Source organism: Myotis nattereri (genome assembly GCF_964212035.1).
Source record: "Myotis nattereri genome assembly, chromosome: 11".
Taxonomy (NCBI): Eukaryota; Metazoa; Chordata; class Mammalia; order Chiroptera; family Vespertilionidae; genus Myotis; species Myotis nattereri.
The window spans coordinates 69,868,534-69,895,171 of record NC_138086.1 but is presented as its reverse complement, the minus strand read 5'-3'; the positions used below and the strand labels follow the sequence as shown (position 1 = coordinate 69,895,171).

General features: G+C 38.6%; 2 protein-coding genes across 3 annotated transcripts in view; one reads left to right on the top strand and one right to left on the bottom strand.

The window, feature by feature from the left end:
• SRPK2 (SRSF protein kinase 2) overlaps positions 1-6,079 on the top strand; it is a 138,486-nt gene extending 132,407 nt beyond the window's left edge. For both annotated transcript variants that reach the window (XM_081101785.1, XM_081101784.1), the window contains exon 15: positions 4,426-6,079. In XM_081101785.1, the coding sequence (XP_080957911.1) occupies positions 4,426-4,610 (185 nt within the window). In that variant the 3' untranslated portion in view covers positions 4,611-6,079. The remainder of the gene's footprint in view (positions 1-4,425) is intronic.
• A 2,835-nt stretch (positions 6,080-8,914) lies between these two features.
• The window catches only part of KMT2E (lysine methyltransferase 2E (inactive)), a 94,641-nt gene continuing 76,917 nt past the window's right edge, over positions 8,915-26,638 (bottom strand). Inside the window, exons 16-27 of the mRNA XM_081101783.1 lie at positions 20,287-20,451; positions 19,652-19,960; positions 17,018-17,272; positions 16,709-16,853; positions 15,922-16,172; positions 15,475-15,531; positions 14,773-15,336; positions 13,505-13,788; positions 12,576-12,664; positions 12,342-12,467; positions 12,093-12,178; positions 8,915-11,172 (exon numbers count right to left, since the gene is read on the bottom strand). Coding sequence (XP_080957909.1) covers positions 9,670-11,172; positions 12,093-12,178; positions 12,342-12,467; positions 12,576-12,664; positions 13,505-13,788; positions 14,773-15,336; positions 15,475-15,531; positions 15,922-16,172; positions 16,709-16,853; positions 17,018-17,272; positions 19,652-19,960; positions 20,287-20,451 — 3,834 coding nt within the window. The 3' untranslated portion in view covers positions 8,915-9,669. The remainder of the gene's footprint in view (positions 11,173-12,092; positions 12,179-12,341; positions 12,468-12,575; positions 12,665-13,504; positions 13,789-14,772; positions 15,337-15,474; positions 15,532-15,921; positions 16,173-16,708; positions 16,854-17,017; positions 17,273-19,651; positions 19,961-20,286; positions 20,452-26,638) is intronic.

Genomic DNA, 26,638 nt, shown 5'->3' with positions numbered 1-26,638 from the left:
AGTGAGATGGAAAGTTCCCCTGCCTCACCAGCAGGCTCACACCCAGGACCCTGAGCAGCCTGAGGCCACCTGTGCTCGGGGTGGTGCTGCCCTGAGGCGCCCCGCCCGGCAGGCTCTGCCGCAGGCCTGAGTGTCCTCCAGGCACCGCACTGGAGAAGACCAGGCAGCAGCAGCTGAGGGCCTGCACCCTCCTCACCTGTGTGGGTTGCCTTCAGAGGGCAGGCTGATGAGTGCTGCCTTGTGAACTGATGTCAGATGGTGGTGGGTTTCAGCTCAGAGCTCTCTGTTCTGGGGCCCTTCGTGCTGGAAGCTGGCTTTCTGGTTGGCCTTTGCATCAGCACCCCGGCACCTGGGTGCTCCTGGTCTGTGCCCTTCCCTGCCTGCGCACAGGCCAGTGTAAGTTCTCCATTGTCCCGGCTGCGCTTAGGGCTTGCATACGCGGTTCTTTTTGAGGCGCTTGTTTCAAGGTGACCTGTGGAGTCTTTAGCATTCTTGGTGTAAAAACTCATGCTTGTCCCAGGATTTGCCTTCATAGTCCCCGTATGTGGTGTAAAAACTCATAATTCTGGAATATTATAATTTTATGGACAGAATAACATATTTGCCTTCACAAATCACTTAATATTTAAGAGACATAATGGAAGTACTTCACTTTTTTTCCCTAAAAAGTCACTGGGACTGGCAGATACAGTCCCAGTCCCAAAGCCTGCACTCCGGGGGAGCGCTCCCGCAGGCCTTTCCTGGCAGCTTTCTGCGGCTCTGTCGGGGCTGCCCTGGGCTGGTGAGGGCGGCCTGTCAGGGCTCCCATCCAGAAAGTAGCCTGGCTGGTGTTCTGTTTGCACACACAGTGTGTGAGAGCGGTGACGAGGAAGGGAGAAAGGCTTCAAAAGTGAAGACCATCACCATGAGGTGTCATTATGTCCGTACTTGCAAAATTTGTTTCAGCAAAACCTATCTTGGTATATTTTCTTCAGAGAAAAAATTGTCAGGGCAAAAAAATTCTTTTTTTTTTTTTTAATAAATCTTTATTGTTCAGATTATTACATTTGTTCTTCTTTTTTCCCCCCCATAAAAAAAAATTCTTTAACTTATGTGGGAGCCACTTATGTTCTTACTTTATTTTTATAGTGAGTGGTGGCAGTGCAGGTGCTGTTTCTTGTGTTTTATATGCGGGGCTGGAGCTGGTAAGGGGACTGGAGGCCCTGACTCCTCCGATGAGCCTGGATTTATCGTTTCTGCCCGAGGCAGATCTGCAAGTTTGGGAGCTGAGGGTTTGTTTTTAACCTTCGTCAGCTGGTTATCAGACAGCATTTCTTATTGTTGAGTTAAATGCAAGAATGTGTACATACAGTCATAGGGCCTGGGCGAGTTTATTTCACGTTTTTGTTGTAGTTTTTTGGCATCATGTATTCTTTCACCTAGCCACATAATCCACATGTTCTTTTTAGAGGCAGTTCAGTACTCTGTTATATTGCATTGTTCTTCTGTCTTCATTGCCTAGGATTATTCTGCATATTCTTCATTGTTTAGGATTATTCTGCATATTTCCCTGTTATAGGCCATATATTTGCACATACAGTTTTTTATGTGCGATTTACCTGGTCAAAGTATGTTAGATATTTTAGACTGGGGATATTTTTATCAGTTTGTGATACTAGTTAGGTCTGAATAGTTTTCACAGCCTTTCAGCACTGAATTGTTATGCAGACTTTAAGTCACCTTTGGGGTAATCCATATTTTCACTAAAGAGTGTACATTCATGCCTTTTGATGGATTTTTGTTTGTGTAAAAACTGGCATCCTCGGGACTACATGTCTCGGTTGTTCTGGGCAGACAGTGCCTCTGGGTAGTTTCATTCATTTCCAAGCCTGGAAAGTATTTCTTCCAAGTCAGAATAGATGAGTGTAAATAGAGTCCGTCCCCCCCCCCCCCCCCCCCCCCCCCGCTCCCAAACAGCTTGTAATAGCCTGTTGTGTGTGAGCTTTCTCCCCTTGCTTGGATGAGATCAGTAGTCACTATAAAATCAGTAGAGCTGCATTATAGAAAATACAGGAAAAAAACAATCTTATTACAACACTGATGTGTGGGGGGCACCTGTTATATCTTTTTTTTAATTTTCTGTTCCCATAGTCCCTTTTTTTTTTAAAAAAAACATATTTTATTGATTTTTTACAGAGAGGAAGGGAGAGGGAGAGGGAGTTAGAATCAATGAGAAAGAAGCATCGATCAGCTGCCTCCTGCACACCCCCCACTGGAAATGTGCCTGCAACCAAGGTACATGCCCTTAACTGGAATTGAACCTGGGAACTTTTAGTCCGCAGGCCAACACTCCATCCACTGAGCCAAACCGGTTAGGGCCACCTGTTATATCTTTATGAGCACTTTGAAGATAACTCTTGTGATCAATGTATAGAACATAGTTTTCACATTCATTCTTTTACTACCAAACATTTTACCATATAATTCCATGTTATTAAGTAGTATTAAATAATATTCATTCAACAAACCACGGTTGTTGTTTTTAAACACCATTCTCCTATTACTGAGCATTTGAAATACTGCAAGTATATATACTTTTGCAATATGCATATTTAGGAGGTATGTGTGTGTGGGGTGGGGGGAGGGAAGGGTGCCAGGGTTTATTTTCTTAGGCTGGCCCCTAAAACTGGAATTTTGGTTTAAAGGAGATGAACATTCATGATTGCTCAGACTTTGAGGGTGGCTTCCCCTGAATCAATAGACCTGCCCGGCAGACTGGAGGCTCCACTCCGTCCCCAGTCCTCATAAGGGAGCCAGAAGCTGTAAGAAACGTGTGGATAGATATATTTTTATTGACTTGAGAGAGGAAGGGAGAGGGAGAGAGATAGAAACATCAGGGATGAGAGCGAATCATTGATGGGCTACCTCCTACACGCCCCCCACTGGGGATTGAGCCTGCAACCCCGGCATGTGCCCCGAGCGGGAATCAAACTGTGACCTCCTGGTTCATAGGTCAACGCTCAACCACTGAGCCACACCAGCTGTGCTAGATGTTTTTATTCAGAATTCTGTGCACATCGTGGTTACAACTCTGTAGACATAGCAGCTCATAACAGTGTACATTGAAAGAGTATAGACTAGAAGAAAAGGTCCCTGTGGGTGGGATTACAGTCACTTCTGTGTTTATAGTTTTTTGAGATGTTCTTTTATTTTCTTTACGATTAATGAAAGAGGAAGAGTGTTTCTAAATTGAGTTGAATAAGTGGGTGAAATAGACGAAGCCTTCTAAGACCTCTGTAAGCACAAAACTGGATGTCTGTTAATGCATATCATGAGAAAATTCACCATGTTGGTTAAACTGTGAAAGGGGAGAAATCGTCCCTGGCATGAGGTGTGCCTATAGGGTGCCCGCAGGACTCTGGCTTGCCGTGGGCCTGAGAGGGTGTGGGGTGGAGTGCAGCTTGTCTGTGTGCTCAGACGGGCGCCCACGGAGGCCTCTCTGTGGGCAGGGGTGGGGTATCCTGTGAAGATTTCTAACAGGTGGAGAAAACAAGTTAATCATAATGTAAGCTTTCCGAGGGCAGTTTGGCTTAAAGGTAACTTTTTCTCCTATTATGAAAAAGGCGTTTACAATTACTGCCCGTTTACTAGCTTTTTAGTCATTCTGTTATGTCCACGGGGCTGCTTGGGTTTATACTGCAGCCAGCACAGTTTGAAAAGAATAACTTCAAAGTTTATAAATGTATGCCCTGATATCTTAGATTTTACAACAAGTGTGTAGAAAGGAATGGTATCTGATACAGGTTGGCATCTAGAGCTGTGCTGCCCTGTAGAGGAGCCACAAGCTACTTACATTTAAACACATTAAAGCTGGAATTCCTTCGCCACACTGACCATATTTCAAGTGCTCAGAAGCCATAGCCAGCCTGCAGCTGTCCCCTGGAGTGCAGATGAAGTGCATCGTAGGCTACCATCACAGGGCATTCTCAAATCGCACTGTTCTAAAGGAAGAGATGCCTTTTTCTTTTGCGTGGTAACATGTAAAATAGTGGCCCAAAGTGTTTAAATAGTATGTATCTTAAAGCTTTTTCTAAGCAAATTTGCAAGTTGCAAAAAATTCCAAATGGCAGTGGGAGTGCCTCCATCAGTTTTGCAAATGGGAACCTCTTAGATGCACTCACCAGGCCCTCCTCATGTAAAGAAACCTAGAATCGATGTGAACGAACTAGTCCCTGTTAAATTACTGCCTGTTTACATTGGCCAAGCTTACTTGTAGATGACACACTCATGTACATTTAATGATTATTCTTGAGGAGAAAAGCTGGCCTTCTTTGTTGTTTCATAGTGTTAAGCAGGTAGGTATCTGCTCATTGAAAAGAACCTGCCTAGAACAACAGTAGGAAATGCACACTTGGGGCTTTCTTGACGTGTCTGTTCTCCCTGCAGGAGAGCTGCGGCACATCACCAAGCTGAAGCCCTGGAGCCTCTTTGATGTACTTGTGGAAAAGTATGGGTGGCCCCATGAAGACGCTGCACAGTTTACAGATTTCCTGATCCCGATGTTAGAAATGGTTCCAGAAAAACGAGCCTCAGCTGGCGAATGCCTTCGGCATCCTTGGCTGAATTCTTAGCAGATTCTACAAATATAGCATTCTGAGCTAGCAAATGTTTTCCAGTACATTGGACCTAAACGGTGACTCTCATTCTTTTAACAGGATTACAAGTGAGCTGGCTTCATCCTCAGACCTTTATTTTGCTTTGAGGTACTGTTGTTTGACATTTTGCTTTTGTGCACTGTGATCCTGGGGAAGGGTAGTCTTTTATCTTCAGCTTAGTAGCTCACTGACCCACTTTCTTCTGGGAACAATACCATGTCCCTCAGCATTGATTCTTGTGTTGTGTGACATTCAAATGTCAGGTTTTTTTTTTAAAGAAAAATACTTTCCCCCTTGTGTTTTGGCAGGTTTTGTAACTATTTATGAAGAAATATTTTAGCCGAATACTATATAATTTACAATCTTAAGAAATTATCAAGTTGGAACCAAGAAATAGCAAGGAAATGTACAATTTTATCTTCTGGCAAAGGGACATCATTCCTGTATTATAGTGTATGTAAATGCACCCTGTAAATGTTAATTTCCATTAAATATAGGATGGGAACTCCAATTTCAGAAAAGTTACCAGGTCTTGAGTGCTTTATAGCCTAAGTTGCATGTAGTGGACTTAGCTCCAAGGAGTTGTACAAACTTCATTCCATAACGGTCCTTTATCTGAGGATTTTAAGCAGAGTGGCTCTGGGTTATGTCATTCCCTATATGGCACCTAAAGAGAGAAAAAAACATAGTTCCCATTCTAAAGTACGTTTTATAGTTTAGCATTCCTTTTCCTGTTTTTGCATATTTTAAAAGTACTTTTAAGAAGAAAAAACAACAGCAGTTTCCCTTTAAAAATGAGATGGCCTGGTACCATGTGGTGTTGCCTCCTCCAAACACTAAGTTGAAGTCTACGTAGATTAAACTGGACAAGAGAAACATGTTCAGTGTGTGAAATGAAAAAAATACATATTTTTGGAAAATCTTGCTTGTGTTTGTCTAGAAACCAAGGTATGGTATATGCAATTTGCAGTGTAATGGGCAGAATATTAACAACTCAGAGGTAACAGTGATCATGTTCATTCTGTAGGCATTTTTTATGTGTGACTACAACAAATTTTACTAGTTTGTCTTTTCGTGCATTGAAGTTGAGAAATTGATTTTCCCTTTGCAGGTTGTACACAGTTTTGTTTATCATTTCTTTAAAATTGTAGAATCCAGGACACAAACCATAGTAGGCAATACAGTTTTAGGATATAATATACAAGAGGTCTATTTAGCCTCTTTTAGAAGTCAGTGGATTGAATGCCAGTTTTTAGTTGTTTTTTTTAAATTTTACATTTAAGGTGCCTCCTTTTTCTTGACTTTGTCTATTAACATTTATCCATATGCCTTTGCAATAACTAGATTGTGAAAAGAGAACAAGTGTTGTAACAATAATCCATTGTTTGAGGTGCTTGCAGTTGTTTTAAAAATTAAAGTGTTTTTGGGTTTTTTTTTTTCCCCCCCAGACGCCTTGGTCATTGGCCTATATTTGAATCCATAGAATGAACAAACATTTGCTATCCTTTTAGTGTAGTGTACCCAAAACTAAAGTAAGTATCAACATTCCTGTTGCAGGAAATGTAGTTCTATAACATGAATTAAGGCTTTATACAAGGAAGTCACTCATTGTTTTGTAAGGGTATAGAATATGGATTCAGAGAAGATGCTGCAGTATGGATTTAATACCTAGGATCTCAGTGATCCCTTTTCATTTATGTTTAATGAAAAACATTACTTATACTTTGAGTGAGGGAACAATACATATAATTCTCTTTGGAGTGAGCATTATATCACCTATTACTGTGAGGTGGAACATACTGTTCATTTATGAAATGTGCTTGTACGTTTTTCTAATGAGGCTATAGGTTATCATACAGGTTCTATGACAGATGGTGGCTGTAGACCAGCGATGCTATCCAACATTTCCATAGGAACCATAATAATTTTTATCAGGGCTATAGCACACTTGAATGAAATTTCTCTAATGCAATTTTGGCTGTTTGAAAATTAACTAAATTATGAATTTTGGAAGGATCTGTCCCTCATGATAAAATAGTCTACCTAGTTTACAATGTAAAAAACAATTATTCTTGCCCTGGCCAGGTGGCTTGGTTGGTTGGAGCGTTGTCCTGTACACCAAAAGGTTGCAGGTTTGATTCCTGGTCAGGGCACATACCTAGGTGTGGGTGTGATCACCAGTCAGGGCACGTACAGGAAGTAACAGATGGATGTTTCTATCTCACATCAATGTTTCTCTTCCTCCCTCCCTCTCTCTGAAATCAGTGGAAACACATTTTCAAGTGAAGATTTTTTAAAAATGAAACAACTGCTCTGTAAGGAATATACATTTGTTTTAGGTACAGTGTGGTTTTTAGCAGATTCTTGGTGGCTTAATGATAATGTATACTATAAGCTAAAGAACTGCCGGTTATGCAAAACACTATAGCCAGTGATTTTAGTTGAATGTTCTATCTTTTCCTCTAGTCCATGTAAAGTCTTCATGGAAAAATGACAAGCAGTGGATTATAGCAGATTCAGAAGCTGGCTGTCTGGAAATTAGAACTTCCCAAAGGCAGAGAAAAGGTCAATATAAGAGCTTCAAAAAAGTATACATTTTTAAAGGTGAAAACTGATTTACTAACTTGCTTCTTCCTGTACCTGGATCATATATATATAGTTAACATAACTACTGGTTTCTGCTGGGGTAGAGAGCTTTAGTTTATATCTACAGTTGAAATTAATTCCTAAATTCCACCTTTTTCTTCAATTTTTTTAACTTTAATGAAATTTTGAGTATTTTGAGAGTGTATGCATCCTTCATTATCAAGTCAATTAATTATATAAGATTCTGCAGTTGACAGAAAAGATTCTATATACATTATTTAGTAGACATCCATGAGGAATTAAAAATCCTTTAAAGAGATGAAGGTGTTTCACTATGCTTAGTTAACTTTGTTCTAGTGTTTGAGACTGTCGGGTTGGATAATGTGAAGCCATTTCTCCTTGGACAAGTGTTTCTTTTGGTAAAGTAGAATTTTGTTCGATAAAGGCAAGGGTAGTAAAGTTGACCCAAGTTCTCCTAAAACTTGAAGCTGATTAGGATTGATCTCTAAACGCAGCTGTGTTAATGTACTATCATTAGCTATTTGGAAATGGACATTAAAATGTATAACATGACTTACAGTATTGCCAATTCTTAGTCATTTTAGTCTGTTCATGTTTTTCTTCAATGCACAGAATTTGTATGCTGTGCCAAATTATGTCAATTGGATGATGAAAAAAGTGTTGACAAATAGTGTCATTACTATTGGTTGTGCTTATCAGTTGCCTGAAAGGTAGAGAACATAAGAATAATTTTTTATTTTTCTAAAATAACTAGCAGTTTATATTTCAGCAGTAAAATGTTCACTTTGAGAGGCCATTTTCATTTTACTTGGGAGAACTAAGAATAATGCCTTTTTCCTTTAAATTTTGTACACCCAAAACAAGTTTTTTTAATTTCCTATTTTCTAAAATTCCAAAACAAGACAGTAAATGTTAAATTAACATTTTTCAAACAATTTTGATAAATCAACAGGACATTGCAATCTTGTTGTAAAATGTACAAGTTAGATGCTCCTGTGTGTTTAGGCAAATACTCAATATTGTGAAACAGTTGTAAATTACAGTCTACTAGAGGCCTGGTGCATGACATTAGTGCACTAGGGGAGGGGCGAGGTGTTGTAGTCTGGGACCCCTTGGGGAGTGGGCCTAAGCTGGCAGTTGGACATCCCCTGAGGGGTCCTTAGCACTGCCACAGAGGCGGAAGAGGCTCCCACCACCACCACTGCACTAGCCAGCGGTGAGCCCAGCTTCTGGCTGAGCAGTGCGCCCCTTAGGAGTGCACTGACCACCAAGGGGCAGCTCTTGCATTGAGCGTCTGCCCCCTAGTGGTCAGTGTGTGTCATAGCAACCGATCTTTCCGGCGTTTGGTTGATTTGCATGTTAGCCTTTTATTATATAGGATAAGGGTATCTGTGCAATGCTTTCATGGTATGGGTTCAGTCTGTGTGAGATCAGATACAGTGTACAGAGCATTTACATAACCTAGTTTCCTGTGGCTCCTGCTCCTGAACACTGACCAGCAGAAGCATTACAGGAACAACCTTTACTGCTGCTTGACGCTTGCTGCAGTCCCCCTGAGGTAGTATTTGCTAAAGAAAACGGAAGGCTCCTTATAAACTATATAAAAACAAACTTTTGTAAAAGCACTTGTTTAAACAGACCCCAATCTCAGAAGTTGTACAGGACAATTTGGTAAAACGGACATAATTGTGATTTATTAACATGAATTAAAATGCCCAACCAGTGCTTCAATGTGACAGTATATTTAAAATAAAAAAGAAATTAAAGGCCATATACTGTACTACTTTCACGAAGATCACACAGTTTTGCGAAGACTTGTAATATGTACAATGCTATATATCAAATGAGAAAAGCTGTAAGCAATTATATATGCAAAAGAAATGCAGTATTTACAGTTTGTCAGGAGACATTAAAAATCATCTATACATTAAATTACATTTTGCTTGCAAATAACCATAAAACAAAATGAGCCATGTCCACATCAAACTATAAAAATCTGTATTGCATTTTTTTATATCTAAGATGCACTCACAGAACTGCTGACAGGAAGAAAAAAAATAAAATCCTCGTAGTGCCATTGCTTAGCTCTGTACGTAATGCCTATGTATAAAATAATATAGAAAACATTCACTAAATGAATTTAACTGCAACAATAAAATTTAAAGATCATGTAGCATCAATTCTGCCAGAAAAACAGCTGGAATGTTCCACTTACAAAGTAAAGGTAACTAATACTGGCTTAATAGCACATTTTTAAAGGAATTTTTAAAAAGCAAAGGTGGGAACGATACAATGAAAGAGCACTGGTGTTTTTTTGTTTGTTTTTTAATACAAAGTTTCATGTACAAGCTTTAAAAAGTACCTTAACAGGTACATATTATACAGTTTATCTTACAGAACATTTTAAAAAATGTTTTGGGAGTCCATTTTAATGCCACCCTGAACCGTGGTAATTGTTCTGAAACGTTGGCGGCACCTGTGCTCTGTGAACGGGAATCTGTCCAGGCACTGGAGATGCCTGCTGAGGTCCTTGGACCCCGTGTGGCAGAGCCACAGAGCCAGGGTGAGGACAGAACCCGGAAGCAGGTGTTGGAATACTGTTTGGTCCTTGGGGCTGGAGATGAGGACCTGCGACTGGTAATGGACAGTGTGGCCCTGTTCCAGAAGGCTGGTGTTGGGCTCCCGGTCCCAGAGCGGTGTGATGTGTAGCTTGTGAGGGATATGGTGGTACAGCTGGATGAGCACTTGAAGGAAAGAGTGGAGGTCCTTGATGAGGTGGATGGTGTAAGGCTTGAGCTGATGTGTTGTGATGCCCAGAAGCCAAAACACTGGAAGGTGGAGGTGGTGGAGGTGGTGGAGGTGGTGGTGCTGAATTTACAACATGCTGGTGTTGTGCTTGTAGACCTTGGAGTCCTGTGGAAGGATGGGGCGGTGGATGGTGATGAGGGGCAGGGGCAGGAGGTGGAGGGGGTGGTGGCAAATGGTGTCCAACAGTTTGGGCATGAATATGTGACCCGGGGGTGACAGCGTGAACAGGTCCTACTACATGTGCCACAGAGTGTTGCTGATGGGAACTTGGCTGTTGTACAAGATGTGGTCCTGGAGCAGGTGGTGGTGGAGGAGGGGGTGGGACGACAGTAGCAGAAGTTGGATGATGAATAGTAGGGTTCTGAGAAGGCAAAAAATGCCCTGGAGTAACATGGTGTCCTGGAACTGTTTGCTGGCTTGTGGTGCCAGGAAGTGCTTGATTTGGTCCTGATGTAAACACAGTCTGTTGGGAAAGACTACCTTTAAGCTGATTATAATTTTGAAAGTTTGCAGAGGGCTGCTGGTTTTGATAATAAGATGAAGAAGAAGGAGGCGGAGGGGGCGGAGGGGGTGGTGCCGCACTGTTCAGACTTTGTTGGTTAAACTGACTGTATGTTGCCGAAGATTGTCCTGAGGGTGTCTGTGTAAATAACGCTCCAGGAGGTGCCTGCTGAGTACTGGCCTGAAGGTTCTGTGCTGCTGGGTAAAAGTTTCTCTGAGGTTCTCGCTGAGGTGTTCCAACTTGAGGTGACTGTGAGTGGTGAGGCCTATAGGGAGACCCTAACTGCTGTGAAGGAGGCTTTGGTGAAAGATAGCCATGCTGGACAGGCGTGTGCGGCGTCGACGACTTGGGAGGATTTTCTATGTGAGGTGATGGAGGACAGTGTAACTTCACTGGTGCAGGAGGCAGCTTTTGTGAAAGTTGCTCAGATGAGTTACGAACGAGTGGCTGAGGAGGAGGATTCTTTGAAAGTGCTTGGGGGTTATTTAATAGCTGTTTTTGTTGGAGTTCTGTTTTCAGGTGAACACCATTCTCAGCTTCTGACACAATACCTGTTGCCTCCCATTGGGAATCTGGTTTTGTGAGTTGTTGAACAGGAATTATAGGTCCCGGTGAGTTAGGCTATGAAAAGAAAAACAAATCATATAAACTATAAATTTAAGAAACAGACACACACATATATATAGGCTTGTTATATTGGTATTTATTGCTACTTAAATATCTAATGCTATTTTAAAAAGAGGTAAGGAGTAAGATTGGTTTGAGGACTCAATTTTAAACTGAATCCCTTCAATTAATTTTTATTCAAGACAAGTTAAGGAAATAATGATCTTTAAATTTAATCTGCTTTTCCCCTAAGTCAGTGGTCAGCAAACTGCGGCTCGCAAGCCACATGCGGCTCTTTGGCCCCTTGAGTGTGGCTCTTCCACAAAATACCGACTTCTGCGCATGGGCCACGAAGTTTCAATCCCACTGTGCGTGTGCGCCCACACATGGCTCGTGAGCCGCAGTTTGCCGACCACTGCCCTAAGTAATGAAACCTGTTTTTTAGCCCCATTATGAAAGAACTCTAATCACACTAAACACTTAGCAAGTTTCAATTCCATGATTGAAATTTCTACACCCAATCTAATAATAAATAGGTTGGGTAAATAAAGTTGCTCCCCCAAAACGATTGTGGTTGTAACACCTTTTACATTGCTCAAATATAATCTGAGTTCAAGGCTACTTAAATAATATATTGATGTTAAGGACAAAGAAAAAGGAAGTCAATCTCAGATGCCTCCTTTTTAGTTTCCAAAGTTACTGCCACATTAGATGATCACCTCTATGAATTTCCTAGATGCCAATCGAATAGGGGTGGGACTCTTAGGGGAAATGTCAGTTACTGTAGTGTATTTAGCACATTAGATAGTTTGGTCAAATTTTTATAGGAAAAGTGTCCAGAAATCATAAGCTGGTATTTGATACTGCAGAAAAATCTCTGTGTACATTACCACCCACTTTTCTGAATGGCCATGTTCGAAGGTCAACATTATTACCTTGCTCATTTTTGAAGGGCTTTTACAAGCATCTGGGGATGGACATTCATTTGTAGTCATGGGTTCTAGATTTTCAGGATCAGGATCTATAATGCAGAAGAAAAATATAGTAAGTGCAAAATTCCACTATATATGTTGCCTTTTACTAACCTTCCAAAGTAATGTGCATTCCACTATTGAAACCAACTTTTTATAAAGGCTCTCTTCTCTCTGATTTAAAAAGGTACGATAGGTCATCTGCTTACTGACCTTCCACAAGTTCACTGAAAGAAGGGACTGGGCCCTTGGGTTGCAACTGGGGAATGTGATTTGAATGAGATGGAGGTGAAGACGGAACATGACTCGGTGAACATGGGACACATGGTGATTCTCCCCCTAGAGATGAAGCAGAAGCAGACCCAAAGAGAACATTAGAACTGCAAGAACAAGGGTGCAGAGTGATTAGCTGACTCCACTTTTTGGCAAAGGAACAAGCTCACTTACCAATATCTTTATCTTTTCGGTGATCACTGAGAAGTAAAGCTCTCTGGTAACTCCTTTCTCTCACCTGCTCCACTGAAGTTGAGGCAGTCCTTTCAAATAAAATCATATCATCAATTCAAAGAAGCTACTACTAGCCAGACTTTTCTTTGTCACTTAATAGTCAAATATGTCCTCTCAGAGCAAGTCTTTAATCTTTTGGGAAACCACTTTGGTATTAAGCTTTGGGAACAGTTTTTTTCCCCCCTTTCTTTTCCTCACAGCTTTCAAAACAGATTTTTTTTTTATCCTCGTCTCTCCGAAGTACTCAATTGGACTCGATTCCTTTGTCTTAAGCAGTTTCTTGGTGAAAATGAAGGGGGAGTTGGAGGGTTGTGTATTAACATTCAGAATGTTACTTCAGATTACCAAAGGTACCAAATACACCCTTTACAATTTACCTTGTGTCCGGATTGTAAGGTTAGCAGGAAGCTCTCTGGGGCAAGGGGACCAAGGAGCAATGTCAATGTGGCCTCCTGCCCTTTGCCAAGACCCATCCTATTTCCAGCTGCTTATCCTACTGAATAGTTGATGATTCTTTCCAGGTAACTGGTAAAGAAATTGGAGGATGTTGGCTATGATAGAGGTTCTTTGGAGAGGAATATTTATGTGAAAACTATCAAGGAGTGACCACAATGGACCTTTAACAACACAGGCAAATATATAGCTGTTTTACAACTCATTTGCAGAGAGGATCTTTCAAAAGTTATGTCCACAAACCTCTATCGCTTAGCCTTGGGAGAACAACAAAAATGAAGACAGTTTATTAACAAAACCTTGTTCTTATCAGGTTAGCAGACTTCAACACTTTACAAATAACAAAGACTATTTTCATTATAAGGTATACTATTTGTAGTTATAAAGCTACTAATTAGGTTTTTAGACAGGCTTACCATTGAACTGGCTCATTCTTCTCGGTGGCAGAAACTTCCTTAACAGGACAGTTATTGCTGGTTTCTTCCGAAGAAGCATTATAACCTGTAGCTGGTGTTGCTAAAGGTAGGCCAGCAGTGCTTTCTACTGACTCCCCGTTTTCACTCCTGTTGCCACACCCATCACCATTGTTGCTCAAGTTTCCACTTGCATGAAGTGACACACTGACCAGTGGGAAGTGTTCTGTTTTAGAGCCACTTTTCCTCGCTTCACGTTGTCTTTTACGGTATTCTAATAAAGAAACCTTAAGAAAGGTAAGGAAAAGCAAATCTTTTATTCTTGTTTTATATGTCAGAGTCCATCTATTCTTTTTTTTCTAAAGAGAATTACTATATTTATATTAGGAAAATTATGTAAAATAATTTGATTCTGAACAAATAATTACCAAATGCCTACTATATACTAGGCATTGTATTTAATGATTTACATACATTATCTCATTTAATCCTCACAACAACCCTATGAAATAGGTATATTATCATCCCCATTTTACAGATGAGGAAATTGAGTAACTCACTCACTCAAGGTCACACAGCTGGTGAGTGTTGGAGCCGGGATTCGAACCTAGGTCTTACTTGAAAGCCCGTGCTCTTTCCACTATACTACATTGCTTCCCACAAAGTTGCCAACTGGATTCTGTTATAAAAATTAAAAGCACACATCACTAAAATTCTTTGACTTATAAAGCAATAAGCCTATTAAACAAATATAATAAGTGTAGTTTCTCCCATTCCTCTGAAATAAGGCATTCTAATCGTCTTGCTATGTATGCCAAATGAATAATGGTGGTAAATCAGATAATATTATTTATATAATACTTATACTTTGCAAAATACAAATACTGAGGAAAGGCATTTCTATGTAAGGCTACTTATTCTATATAAAATAAGGGTAGTAACAAATATACAACTTTGTTTTTTTGGTTGGGAAGTGGTTATCATTTTTAAAAGTTACTCTTTTGGTGAAAATAATCATCTCGAGGTTTTAATCTCTGAAACCATGCTTCTTATAAGAATTTTCCATATGACTAGAGTGTTTGTTTTACTCCTTTGTCAACATTTTCTAATTAACTTGGCATTTACAAAAGATATGAAAATGTACATAACAAAAATTCAACTTGAATACCTATATGAATGCCTTACACATAATACATACTATACCTACTAATTACCCTCAGGAGTATGAAAAAAACACTATTAAAAGGTCTATAAATCTTTAAAATTGTAACCTTTTTCTTTTGTGGTGGATTCTGGGGTGTGCAACTTCCGTCGATCAAACTGTCATTAATAGTCCGTCCGAAACCAGATACAAGCCCATCTTCTGAAGTGCAAAACACAGGTGTTTTCATAAACATGCCTCTAGTATCATCCTGCATCAGGCATTTTGACTCACTTATTCGGAAGCCTCCTCCAACCTCCAACTGATGCGAGGGTGTCAGGTCCCTCAAGTTAGAGTTTACTGAGAAGTTAACACCTGTTCTGTCAGGACTCTTTACCCAGGAAGAATATATTGTGCCTCGTCCAGAGTGAGTACATTCCAGTTGGCTGTTAGAGTCAGTCCTGTCATGTGTAGGTGTTTCCATGCTTTTATGCAAGGCAGTTTGCTCGGCGGCATCGAGTCCCAGGTGAAGGTCTGCGGCAGAGTCCTTTTCTCCAGGGCACTGCCTGGTGACTTCATTCCTACTCCTAGGGCTGGTATAACCAATAGTCTTTATTTCTTGCAGACCCAGTTCAGTTAAATTAGAATTTCTAAAAGGCCCCAATGTTAACATGGTTGAAGATCTTTCATATCCCTGTTTAAAGAATACAAACAAAATTACACAACCACATCTTGGGACTAATTTTGAAGTCTACTAATAATTGTTAAAGCAAAATAATACTAGGAAAAAGTCACCAATTTAACCTTTTTGAATAGTTGAATAATCCCTTACCTCTTGACTGTAAGTGCGTCTCTTAATTTCTGGAGAACTTTCTGGGGAAGAAATATTCTATATAAAAACATAATTAGAATTGAAAATTAAAATATGTGACTAAATCCATGGTATTTATAGAAATGAAAACTTAAAATGAGAAATTAATTACACAGAGTGTGGTTTTAAACTGTCTTTTTTGTTTTATTTCCTTTCTCATATAAGGTCATTTGCTTTAAGGTCAATCTGATATATAGTCATTTAGTATAACTCATAAAATTGAAGGTTATGCTCATTTAAATAAAAAGTTCAAATTATATAAATGCATGTTCCAAAATATTTTTTAGTTTCTTAAAAACTTCTAATCTCAGTAAACCAGTTATTAAAGGGGGAAAAGAAAAGCTATTAAAGTAACACCATCCCCATGAGGTTTGTTTTTGGGGTTTTTTTTGCATTTAAATTTCTCACCTCAAAGTGCATGGTATTTCCTGGTGTGCCAGGAGTTACTGGGGTAACTGGTGAGTATATGGGCTTATAACCATTTCTACAAGCTTCATCATCTGATTTTATTCGTGGAGGAGTGGCAAATGATGGGTCCGTAGAAGTAATATCTATGTGAGTTGGTGTAGCATATGGTGAAGGAGTAGGAGTGGAGGTTTCTGAGTAAGCAGAATCTAGCAACTGATAAAGTCTTCGTTTTTTTAGTGGTGTCGTTAAATCTGTTGGGTGAAACAATTCATAAGAAATTTTACTGCTGGTATTTAATACAAAGCTCAAAATATCAACTACTACTAATGAATTTAATCCCCAAACAATTTCAGAGTTTTTAAACGTATTACTAATATAAAGCATTCTCTCTCCATCCTACCCCACCCCACCAAACTTAATTTCACTATTAGCATGCATTATCTTGCCAAAAGGCTTACAGACCTAGGGCTCTGAAGAAATCTTAGAAGTAGATATGTTAATTTAACTGAATTGTAAGAGCCCTTTTGAATCTGTTTGAAAAGCAGCCAACCCAAAAGCCAAAACTAATCCAAAAATTCAACCATTCTCACCAACATGGCACTGCAAATTAAGGTTTTCATTTCTATCTTCATCCAAAAGGTTGGAGGACAGAAATGAGAAAAAAATATGTAACGAAGTACTTCTTTTGTAAGGCATGTCATAATAACTAGAATATTACTTTGTTATATACAGTGGTACACATCTGGCCATATTTTTCACATTAAAACAGTCCCAAAAAAAATGATACCTGGAAGGGAACAGCTTTCGTTTAATAGTAGAGGACTTTTATTTTCACCATTGATTATAGGACTTCTGGATCTTTCTTGACAGGGTAAAATAAATCTATGTAAAATTGTTGAGTTTTCTTCTTCTAGAGCTTGTTTCAACCATCGCTGAAATACATCAAACAATAAATGAACAGAAATCAGTTTGTCGCTGTTTATGGAGCCTATTTATGTAGAGCCGATTCCAAAAGCATTTCACTACCAGGAATGGTAGTAAGCAATGAGATTGACATTTGGCTCAGCCTAGATTTTTATATCCAGAAAAAGTTTACCTTCTTGCATGAGCCAGAAATGTTTTCAGTAGGTTCTTTTCTCCTCCTTTTTTCTGAAAGGAATGGTGAAGTGAATCTAATATAGTGCTTAGGAGTAGAGTACACATGGGGGCTGTAAGTGAGACCTGGCAAAGAATTTAGTTGTGTAGCTAACACTTCAGGATCTGTGGTTATGCGCAGAGGCCTTTCGGAAAGGCTATCTGAAGGTTTTCCTGTCTTCTCATTCTTCTCACTTAACCATTCATTGACCAAGTGCTAGAGAAAAGAAAAACTTTGATCACTATATATGCCATTACAGATTCTCCTATAGAACATTCTAAGACCCAATTTATAATTGGTGTATTACCTAAAATGATAAATTAAATAATTCAAACATTCATATATGATTCCCCCCCCCCAAAATCAATGTCATTCTACGTTTCCTTGGTTATCACTAGTTTTATGCCTAATTTTTTTACACAATAATACTTTGTAAAGAAACACCATAACTTTTGTAAAATAATAAAATCTAGGAGATTTCAGCACCATCTTATAAACACAAACACTAAATAAATTTAGGTTACTGCTTCTATTCTAGGTATAAAACGTTTACTTTGTTAGAAAAATGTGATTTGGGGCAGTGCTTTTCTACCCTGGCTGTTCAATATCTTCAGATGAGACCAGTGCATGTACATTAAAAAAAAAAAAACGGTCAGCATTGACAATCACTATTGATTTGGCATTTGACCAGGAATTTAAATAAATTTATAGCACTGCAATCATTTAGTCAAGTAATCTATAATAATAAAAGTGTAATATGCTAATTAGACCGGACAGCCGAATGACCTTCCGGACGAAGCCGGGGCTGCTAGGGCCGAGGCAAGCCACCGAGGCTGCAAGGGCCAAGCCCCTTGCACGAATTTCGTGCATCGAGCCTCTAGTACAGGGGTGGGCAAACTTTTTGACTCGAGGGCCACAATGGGTTCTTAAACTGGACCGGAGGGCCGGAACAAAAGCATGGATGGAGTGTTTGTGTGAACTAATATAAATTCAAAGTAAACATCATTACATAAAAGGGTACGGTCTTTTTTTTTTTTTTTTTTTTTTAGTTTTATTCATTTCCAACGGGCTGGATCCGGCCCGCGGGCTGTAATTTGCCCACGGCTGCTCTAGTAACTAATCAGGGATGATGTCATATTTGTAATCAAGAAAATAGGTTCTTTTTTAAACATGAGTTTTACCTTTAATCAAAATTACAAAGATAGAGTTGTATTATTTTTGTCCTTCCAAAGTGGGCAAAAATAACTGCTCATTCTTAAGGCAATGGGTTGTTTGCTCAAGATCTCACAAATTTCAAATTAAACAGAACTGTGTTTCAATCTTATCTCTAACTAACCCTCGGATTCTCCATTAAAGTATACTCCAGGGTCAGTCCTAGATGTTTACTAGGTGTACTTCTTATGGTTTCACAGTACTGGCAAACTACTGAATGTGTTAAGAACAAAGACAAGATAAATTAAATTTCAAAGCATTTTAAAAATATATTTTTATTGATTTCAGAGAGGAAGGAAGAGGAAGAGAGACAGAAACATCAATGAGAGAGTCACTGATTGGCTGCCTCCTGCACGCCTCCCATTGGGGACCCAGCACCCAATCTGGGAATGTGCCCTGACCGGGAATCGAACCTCGACCTCCTCAAGTTTCAAAGTATTTGGACGTAGAAGTTATGAAAGGATACATTTATGATCTACCCCCTCCCCAAATTGCCTAAAGATTACTACTTTAGGATCTCTGCTCCATCCAGTCTGCTGTACTATATTCAAAAATGGGAGGAAAGTCCTAACCAATTTCACTCAGTGGTTAGAGCATCCATGCGCTGACTCAAGGGTCATGGGTTCGATTCTGGTCAAGGGCATGTACCTCAGTTGCAGGTTCCATTCCTGGCCCTGGTCAGGGCATGTGTGGTATGTTTCTCTCTCTCTCTCCCTCCCTCCCTTCCCTCCTCTCCCCCTCCTTCCCCCGCTCTCTAAAAATCAATGGGAAAAATATCCTCGGGGAAAGATTAACAACAACAATAAAAGTGGGAGAAAAACAGAAGCTTCATTAAGGATGTTCTGTTATTTCTTAATTCAGGTGGGTTTATCTCAGTGAATAGTTTCCCATACTGCTTCATTAAATTTAATGGTAGGTTTTCAAAGATTTTTATTAACTGATCTAAAACTATCCTTATGAATTTTTACACATTCTATGGAAATCCACAATTTCTTCACATTTAATTCTTATAATCTGCCTATAATGTGGAATTCATAAAAAAAAAAATACAAGATCAAAGAAAGAATAACATCTAAAACCAGTTATTTTTCTCAAGTGTAAACTTAGTACATAGAGTACGCAAAATTATTTAAAGAAATCCTAAATCACAATACTAAAAAAGTAGGTCTTGATAGACTCAATTGTTACTGTTTTCATAACAATAAACATTTATATTGACTAATTTTATAGTCTTGCAATTCTTTAGTTAAAGTATAAAAACTAGCAAGTATAAAAACTATGCCTCTTATTCTGTTCCTTATGAGGTGTTACAGGCTGAATTTTAAAAATAAGTATATTTCACATAAGACAGGAAGCTGTTCTTACATTCATTAACTGCCATACCTTCTTTGTTTTGGGGTACTTTGTAGGACATTTATTAAGTGCTGGAACTTCAGATTCGGTAATTATTTCTGTTAGTGCAGTTTCAGTTTCCGGCTCTACTGCAGGTACAGTATTTTCAATATCATTTTGTTGTGAAGTAACTTCCAAATCAGGAGAAGATGGCTGGATATCTGAACACATGCTGACAGTTCTGTGTCTCCGACGCTGCTGTCCAATGTGAGTCCTACTGCGAGAAAAACTTTTTCTCTGTTTAGTTCTATTCACTTTGGCAGGGGTTGGCTTGCTAGCAGTTTCTTCTTTTACTTGTTCCTAATTCAAAATACAACAGAATGGAACTTTTAATACTATGTTTACATAAGTGAGAAGTTGAAATCTAATAGCGCTAATCTACTTCAGAAGCTAACTTCCCCAAGTTTCTTTATGAATTCCAATATGTACTAACTGACATAATTAAAATTTTCTTACTAAAAAACAAAACAAGTAGAGTCTTTATCTCAAGTCTAAATTCTCAAAGGATTTGAGAAATGCTACTGAAAGGCTAATATCAGACATTAAAAATTCTTTATAAATGTAATTAAATCGGGTATAAAGAGTTTAACGGTGGAATATAACTGGACCTGAATAAGAATGAATACCTGAATAACTTCAGCATCACTGACAATCTGTGTATCTTTACATTCTGTTTTAACTTCAGTTTTGGCTGTGCTGATCCTTTCCAAAGCTTGTTCTCTTCTTTTCTCTCTTTTTTCCAGTCTGGCAAAAGCTTGCAGAATTGCTTCCATTTTCCTTTCTTCTCTTGTCTATGAAATTTAAATTTTAAGTGACATAAATATCACAGCTCTAAAGTAAAATTCAAAAGTCCCAATGTTCATGGCAAATTTAGAAAAATTTTATGATACTGTTAGCAAAACACTTCTGATGGTAGATAATGGGGGAGCACAATTATATTTATTCGAGATCTTTCAGAATCCCGAACATCTCGGTAAGCCTGACATTACAAATATATTTCATGAAAGGACACTTGGATGATTATGGGTAAAGCAAAACAAAACCAAAAGGCTCAAAAAATAAACTATATTTTGCTTTAACAAAATAAAAACGTTTTTTCTCAATAGAAAAGTCAGCCTTTTAAAATATGAATCAAAAGTTCTATGATGAAAAAGTTAAATTCATATAACCATAAGGAGTGAATATATTACTGACATGTGACAGCAGGATATCCTGTGGTGTGGTCCTGGGTTCAAATTATGACTCCACCAGTCATTTACTATCTCCGTGACCCTAGACAACTTAACAACCCTAGTTAACCTTTATTTAGAGCCTCTTATTACAATACTTACACTTCAAATCATTACTGATTTCAAATAGAAAATAGCTGTTAAGGTTTTTAGCAGTACTTGGAAAATGGTAGGCATTCCATGAGTGTTAATTATTTCTACTTTGGCTCCATTGCCCTCCATTATAGTTCTTATATGGCATTCCTCTACCTTCTGCTCTTCCTGTCTTACCCTGACATTCAAGGCAGGGACTGTGGAACAGCAATAGTTCCTGTGAGCATGAATTCTTTTTGGAGAGAGAACATTAAAACCAAGACCTAGCGCCTTGGCCAGTGGGTCTGGCAAATGCTTCAGCTTTCAGCCAGAAACAGGAAGTAAATCCATCAACTGTTCATTTCTCCAAATCAAAGAACCAGGCCATGAGGCTCAGATCCGTTTGTGTTTCCTTCCCTATTGCCATCGATGTGGGGGAAGAAAGAAAAATCAGAAACTCGGGGTCTGGCTGAATGGTCTTTTCAGTTGGAACTTTAGTTCCAGTAATAAGCAAACACCTACACTCTGGAATCTACTGCTACTCTTTCCTGTATTTGTTCCCTTACTGAATATAACAAAGGAAGGGAAAAAGTAGTATGTCAACAGAATTTCTCAGGGCATACTTATACGTTTCTAAGTAGTTAAAATTGCCATACTGTGAACGTGTCAGTCTCACAAAATGTGTTATCCTCACCCTCTTTATTTTACAGGTAAAGAAACAGGTCCAAAAAGGTAAGATTACTTGGTCATAGATACATTATCTGCATCTTTTTACTAGAAATGGGAGTTTTAAAGCTGAACTTTTTCCTTAGATAATTCATCCCTAGTCTTTTTAAATCACTTCACTCAACCCCCTTTTATCTACGGCTCTCTATAAAAACCCTGGTCTCCGTATTTCAGGGCTTTTCTAAAACCCCACATTTAGAAATCTGGAGCAACTGGAAAATATAATTTTCATAATTGCTTCACCTGTTCAACAGGGATGGGCGGGGAAGGAAAGGATAATTATTAATGTGTTTATTTAAATTTTAAAAAAAATAAATGTGGGAAAAGTACGTTCTTTGAGAAGAAACAAACTTAAACTTGCCTTAGCAAGGATTGTTTTGTGTTAAAAATAATTACCCATAAGCCAGGCACCCAATGAAGATACATTCTATATCATGATTATAGAGGGTTTTCTAAAATGAATATGAATTTATGCCTAAATAAGTTTTCTTTGACATAGTCCAATATTCACTTGTTTAGGATATGGTGTGAGGGTCAGAGATAAAATTATTTGATGTAAAGACTAAATTCATTCAATTAAAAACTGAACTCCCTTATAAAGAATACAACTACTTGATAGTCAAAGCAAAATCCTTTATTTAGAGATGACTAATAATCTTTCTGAGCTGGTCAGTATCTTAAAAAATAATCTAGTGCTTTGCTGCATAAGAAATCTAAGCCCAGTCCGGCTGGTGTGGCCAGTGATTGAACATCAACCTGTGAACCAAGAGATCCCTGGTTCGATTTGCCGGTCGGGGCACATGCCCGGGTTTCAGGATTGATCCCCAAGAAGGGGCTTGCGGGAAGGCAGCCGATCGATTCTCGCTCATCGTAGTTTCTGTCTATCCTGTTCCCTTCCTCTTTCTCTAAAAAAATCAATGAAATAATTAAAAAGAAAAAGAAATGCAAGCACAGGTATATTAAGTGACTCGCTGAAAGGCAGTACTATAATTATTATCCAAGTTTCCTAGTTCCTGATTCACTCTTTACAATTAACCACTGGCATTCTGCATAAAGCATAACTGCTCCTACATTTACTACAACTGTTAAATATCTTAATAGCTTTAACCCAGCTTCATCTTAAAACACAAATGTTGGAAATGTACAGTGTCTGATATTCTACATGAGAAAAAAATCAGCGCAGATCTACTTTTATTTTAAATTAGATTCATGTCATTCAGCTTTTATATTCACCACTACAACTAATGCATTCTTTGATACATTAGCCAGCTATGCAGTATTTAAAGAATGAAAATTTACTAGCCATGTGAAAAAGTAACAATTTTGTGTATAGCTTGAAGCAGTGACAGCTGTTTAAGGGATTAGAGAAATTCAGAGTCCTAATGAAACCCAGCAGACAGTCAATAGACTTTAACATCTGTGCTTGATATAGTTTAGATCATACTTGTCATATAAGGCTACTACTAATACATGTATATTCTATAACCATGACTCATTCCAGGCCTATGTCTCTCCAAACCTCAAAGTCATAATCTGTGAGCTGGACAATTGATAAGACTCATCTATAATTAGAATCAGAAAGGGTTGCCTTTCAGGAATATTACATTATTTCTAGTCACACTATTAATGCTGGAGTGTCAGGTGCTAAGCTAAACTATGAGGGATCTCTGATGAGATCTACCTAGATAGCTTTTATTACATACTAGAGCAGTGGTCGCCAACTGGTGGTCCACGGACCACTGGTGGTACGTGATGTCCAAAAGGTTGGTGACCGTTGAACTAGAGGCCTGATGCACGAATTCATGCACAGGTGGGGTCCCTTAGCCTGGCTGGCGATCGGGGTGGCCAGCCAGCCAGGGGGAGGTACAGCAGGAGGTTGGCTGTGGGAGCGCACTGACCACCAGGAGGAGCTCCTGCGTTGAACGTCTGCCCTGGTGGTCAGTGTGTGTCATAGCTACTGGCCAGTGGTCAGGTCATCCAGTTGTAACAGTAGCTTAGGCTTTTATATAGTTTCTAGGTATACAAAAGCAAATATAGAGTATGCCATTTACCATAAGCAAAAGAAATGCTGCTTAATGTCTCCATAGGATTTTATCACTCGAAAATTTTGAGAATTTTTATTTCAACTTTCTGCTTCAATGAAAAACACATTGATATAATTTGATATCTGGAAGAGACTATGGAGATCTTGTCTAAGCCTCCTATTCAAATGTGGGAGACCTACTGTCCATATAGTTCAAAGCTACATAATAAAGAACATGAATTAAAATTTTATATAATATTGCAACTAAAAACATGCACTTCACTGAGTAAACTGTTATTATTTACCCCAATTAGAGATATTGAGTCATTTAAATTGAGTAAATATAAGCTTATAAACTGTGGATGCTCCATCATAGTAGTTTTTGCAGGAAATTTGCTAATCTAGGGACTTGTGACTTAATTTTTGCTAATCTGGAGACTTGTGACCTTGCTATCAGGTAGGAAGGGGCTTTTCTTAAAAACAAAACAAAGAAAATCTTGTCTTTTAAAGGAAAGGGGAAGGGTAGAGCCAATCTGCCACCCTACAGCTTTGACTTAGAGAAATTAAAATATTCCTTACTGCTCTAACTGGTTTGGCTCAGTGAATAGAGCATTGGCCTGCAGACTGAAAGGTCACGGGTTCGATTTCTGGTCAAGGCACATGCCAGGTCGTAGGCTCGATCCCTAGTAGGGGGTGTGCAGGAGGAAGCCAATCAATGATTCTCTCCCATCATTGATGTTTCTATGTCTCTCTCTCCCTCTCCCTTCCTCTCTGAAATCATTAAAAATATATTTTAGGGGAAAAAAATTCCATACTCAAGTAACTTTCCTTATCCTTTTGAATAGGAATTAGAAATTATTAAAATTTATTACTTTAAAAAAAAATAGATAAGACTGGTTACCAATAAAATCATTTCAAAATAGCAAGTATGGCTCATGGTGATATCAACATTTCTTCTCTACCACACGACAATTTCGTTTATCCTTATGTATTGTTTCGTACTTGATTTTCACATATTTCCTACAGTCTATCCTCCAAAAGGACCTTTGTCTTCTTTTTTTTTTGTTAAGTGACTAAGAATTGTGTATACATTATATAAAGCACGTGCCACTGTTATTTGAAGGCATATAACTTGAAGTATTTAAACAAACTTTTAGAAATCTTTATTACAAGACAGCTAAAGCTAAATGTCCTTATTCTGTTTGAACCTATAAAAATAAAAGAGGTTTCCTTTTGCTCTTCCTACAATATCATTAATTACTCTTCTTTAGAAACATAATTCCTAAACTATGATAAGAGAAAAAAGGACTTCAGAAAATTAAAATTAGTAATCAACATCAATTTAATCATGCTATAAGGAGAGGAAAGTGAGGTGGATAGTATGTCATCAGATAATTTTTCCGGCAATAAATTTACTCTCCCTAATTTTACTATTAAAATTTCTTTTGCATCTCTGATCTTAAGTCACTTTCTAGAGGCATTAGTAACAGCATGGAATCTGTATAGTGTTTTCTCTGTATTCCATGGAATAAAAATCTGGGATGTCAATATGTCACCACAAAAAGTTGCAAGGGTGTACAAGTTTAGGAAATGCTAACAGTTTTGTTTTGTTTTTCAAATCCTCACCTGAGGATATGTTTTTATTGATTTTAGAGAGAGGAAAGGAGAGAAAGAGAAACATCAGTATGAGAAACATTGACTGGTTGCCTCCTGTACACACCCCTGACGGGATGGAACCCACACCTTGGTATGTGCCCTAACCAGGAATTGAACCCGCAACCTTTTTGGGTGTATGGGACAATGCTCCAACCGAGCCTTGGGGCCACGGCTAACAATTTATTGAGTTTTTAAGCATGGCATGTATACTGGGAATCTCAAAGTTTGGGACATGGTATGTGGTTTACTAAACTCAAATGGCCACAGAGATTTTTTTTTTTTCACAAAACATCTTTTACTTTAAAAATATTTTTTTATTGATTACAGAGAGGATGGGAGAGAGATACAGAGATAGGAACATCAATGATGAGAGAATCATTGATTGGCTGCCTCCTGCACGCCCCACACTGGGGATCAAGCCAGCAGCACGGCATGTGCCCTGACCAGGAATCAAACCCTGACTTCTTGGTTCATAGGTTGATGCTCAACCACTGAGCCACGCTGGCCAGGCCTTCAAAAACATCTTAAATCTGAGTTCTGTGGAATACTTTTATGTGAAGGATGAGGGCTGAAAGAATAATGAGGGATCCTGTATCCTGGCAAGGTCTTCAGGGCACAACTTGAGCTATAAGGAAGCCTTTAGTTCATACTCATGAACCTATATCTTTCCTTAAATGCTTGTCATAAAACACTTAGTAGGCTCATCTGTTGATCATCTACTTTTATAAAAGGCAGGCCTTCCCCTCCCCACCTCAGGAGCTGGATCTATGACAATGAAAAACTGGAGATTCTTGCTCTTCCATACTTTTATATCCTAGTGATATGTAATTCTAGATTATCCTAGCTGCTTGACAATTCAAGACTCTCATACCTAGGTGACTATCCTTTCATATCCCTTTTGTTTCTGTAATTTCTATCCTCCTGAACCATCTTCCACAGACTCCAGTTAAATCTGAGTATAATAGGCCATGAAATATTAATAAGACTCTATATTCCCAAGATAGTCTTTTCATAAGATTATGGGAAATTATTTTGAAATTTGAAATATACTAAAGATATTTAAAGATATCATATTAGAGATATTTAATATATTAAAAATACTATAAAGGTTATTTTCATGAATTTTAAATGGGGAGGGGGACAAGCCTCCTTTTTAATTTAAATCTTTCAATGGCTTTGTATTTTAATTGCTCACTTGTTAATTCCAACTAAATAAGGTGACCTTCCCAATTATCTAATTCCCTTCTGGCACACTCTACCTCTGACAAGGTT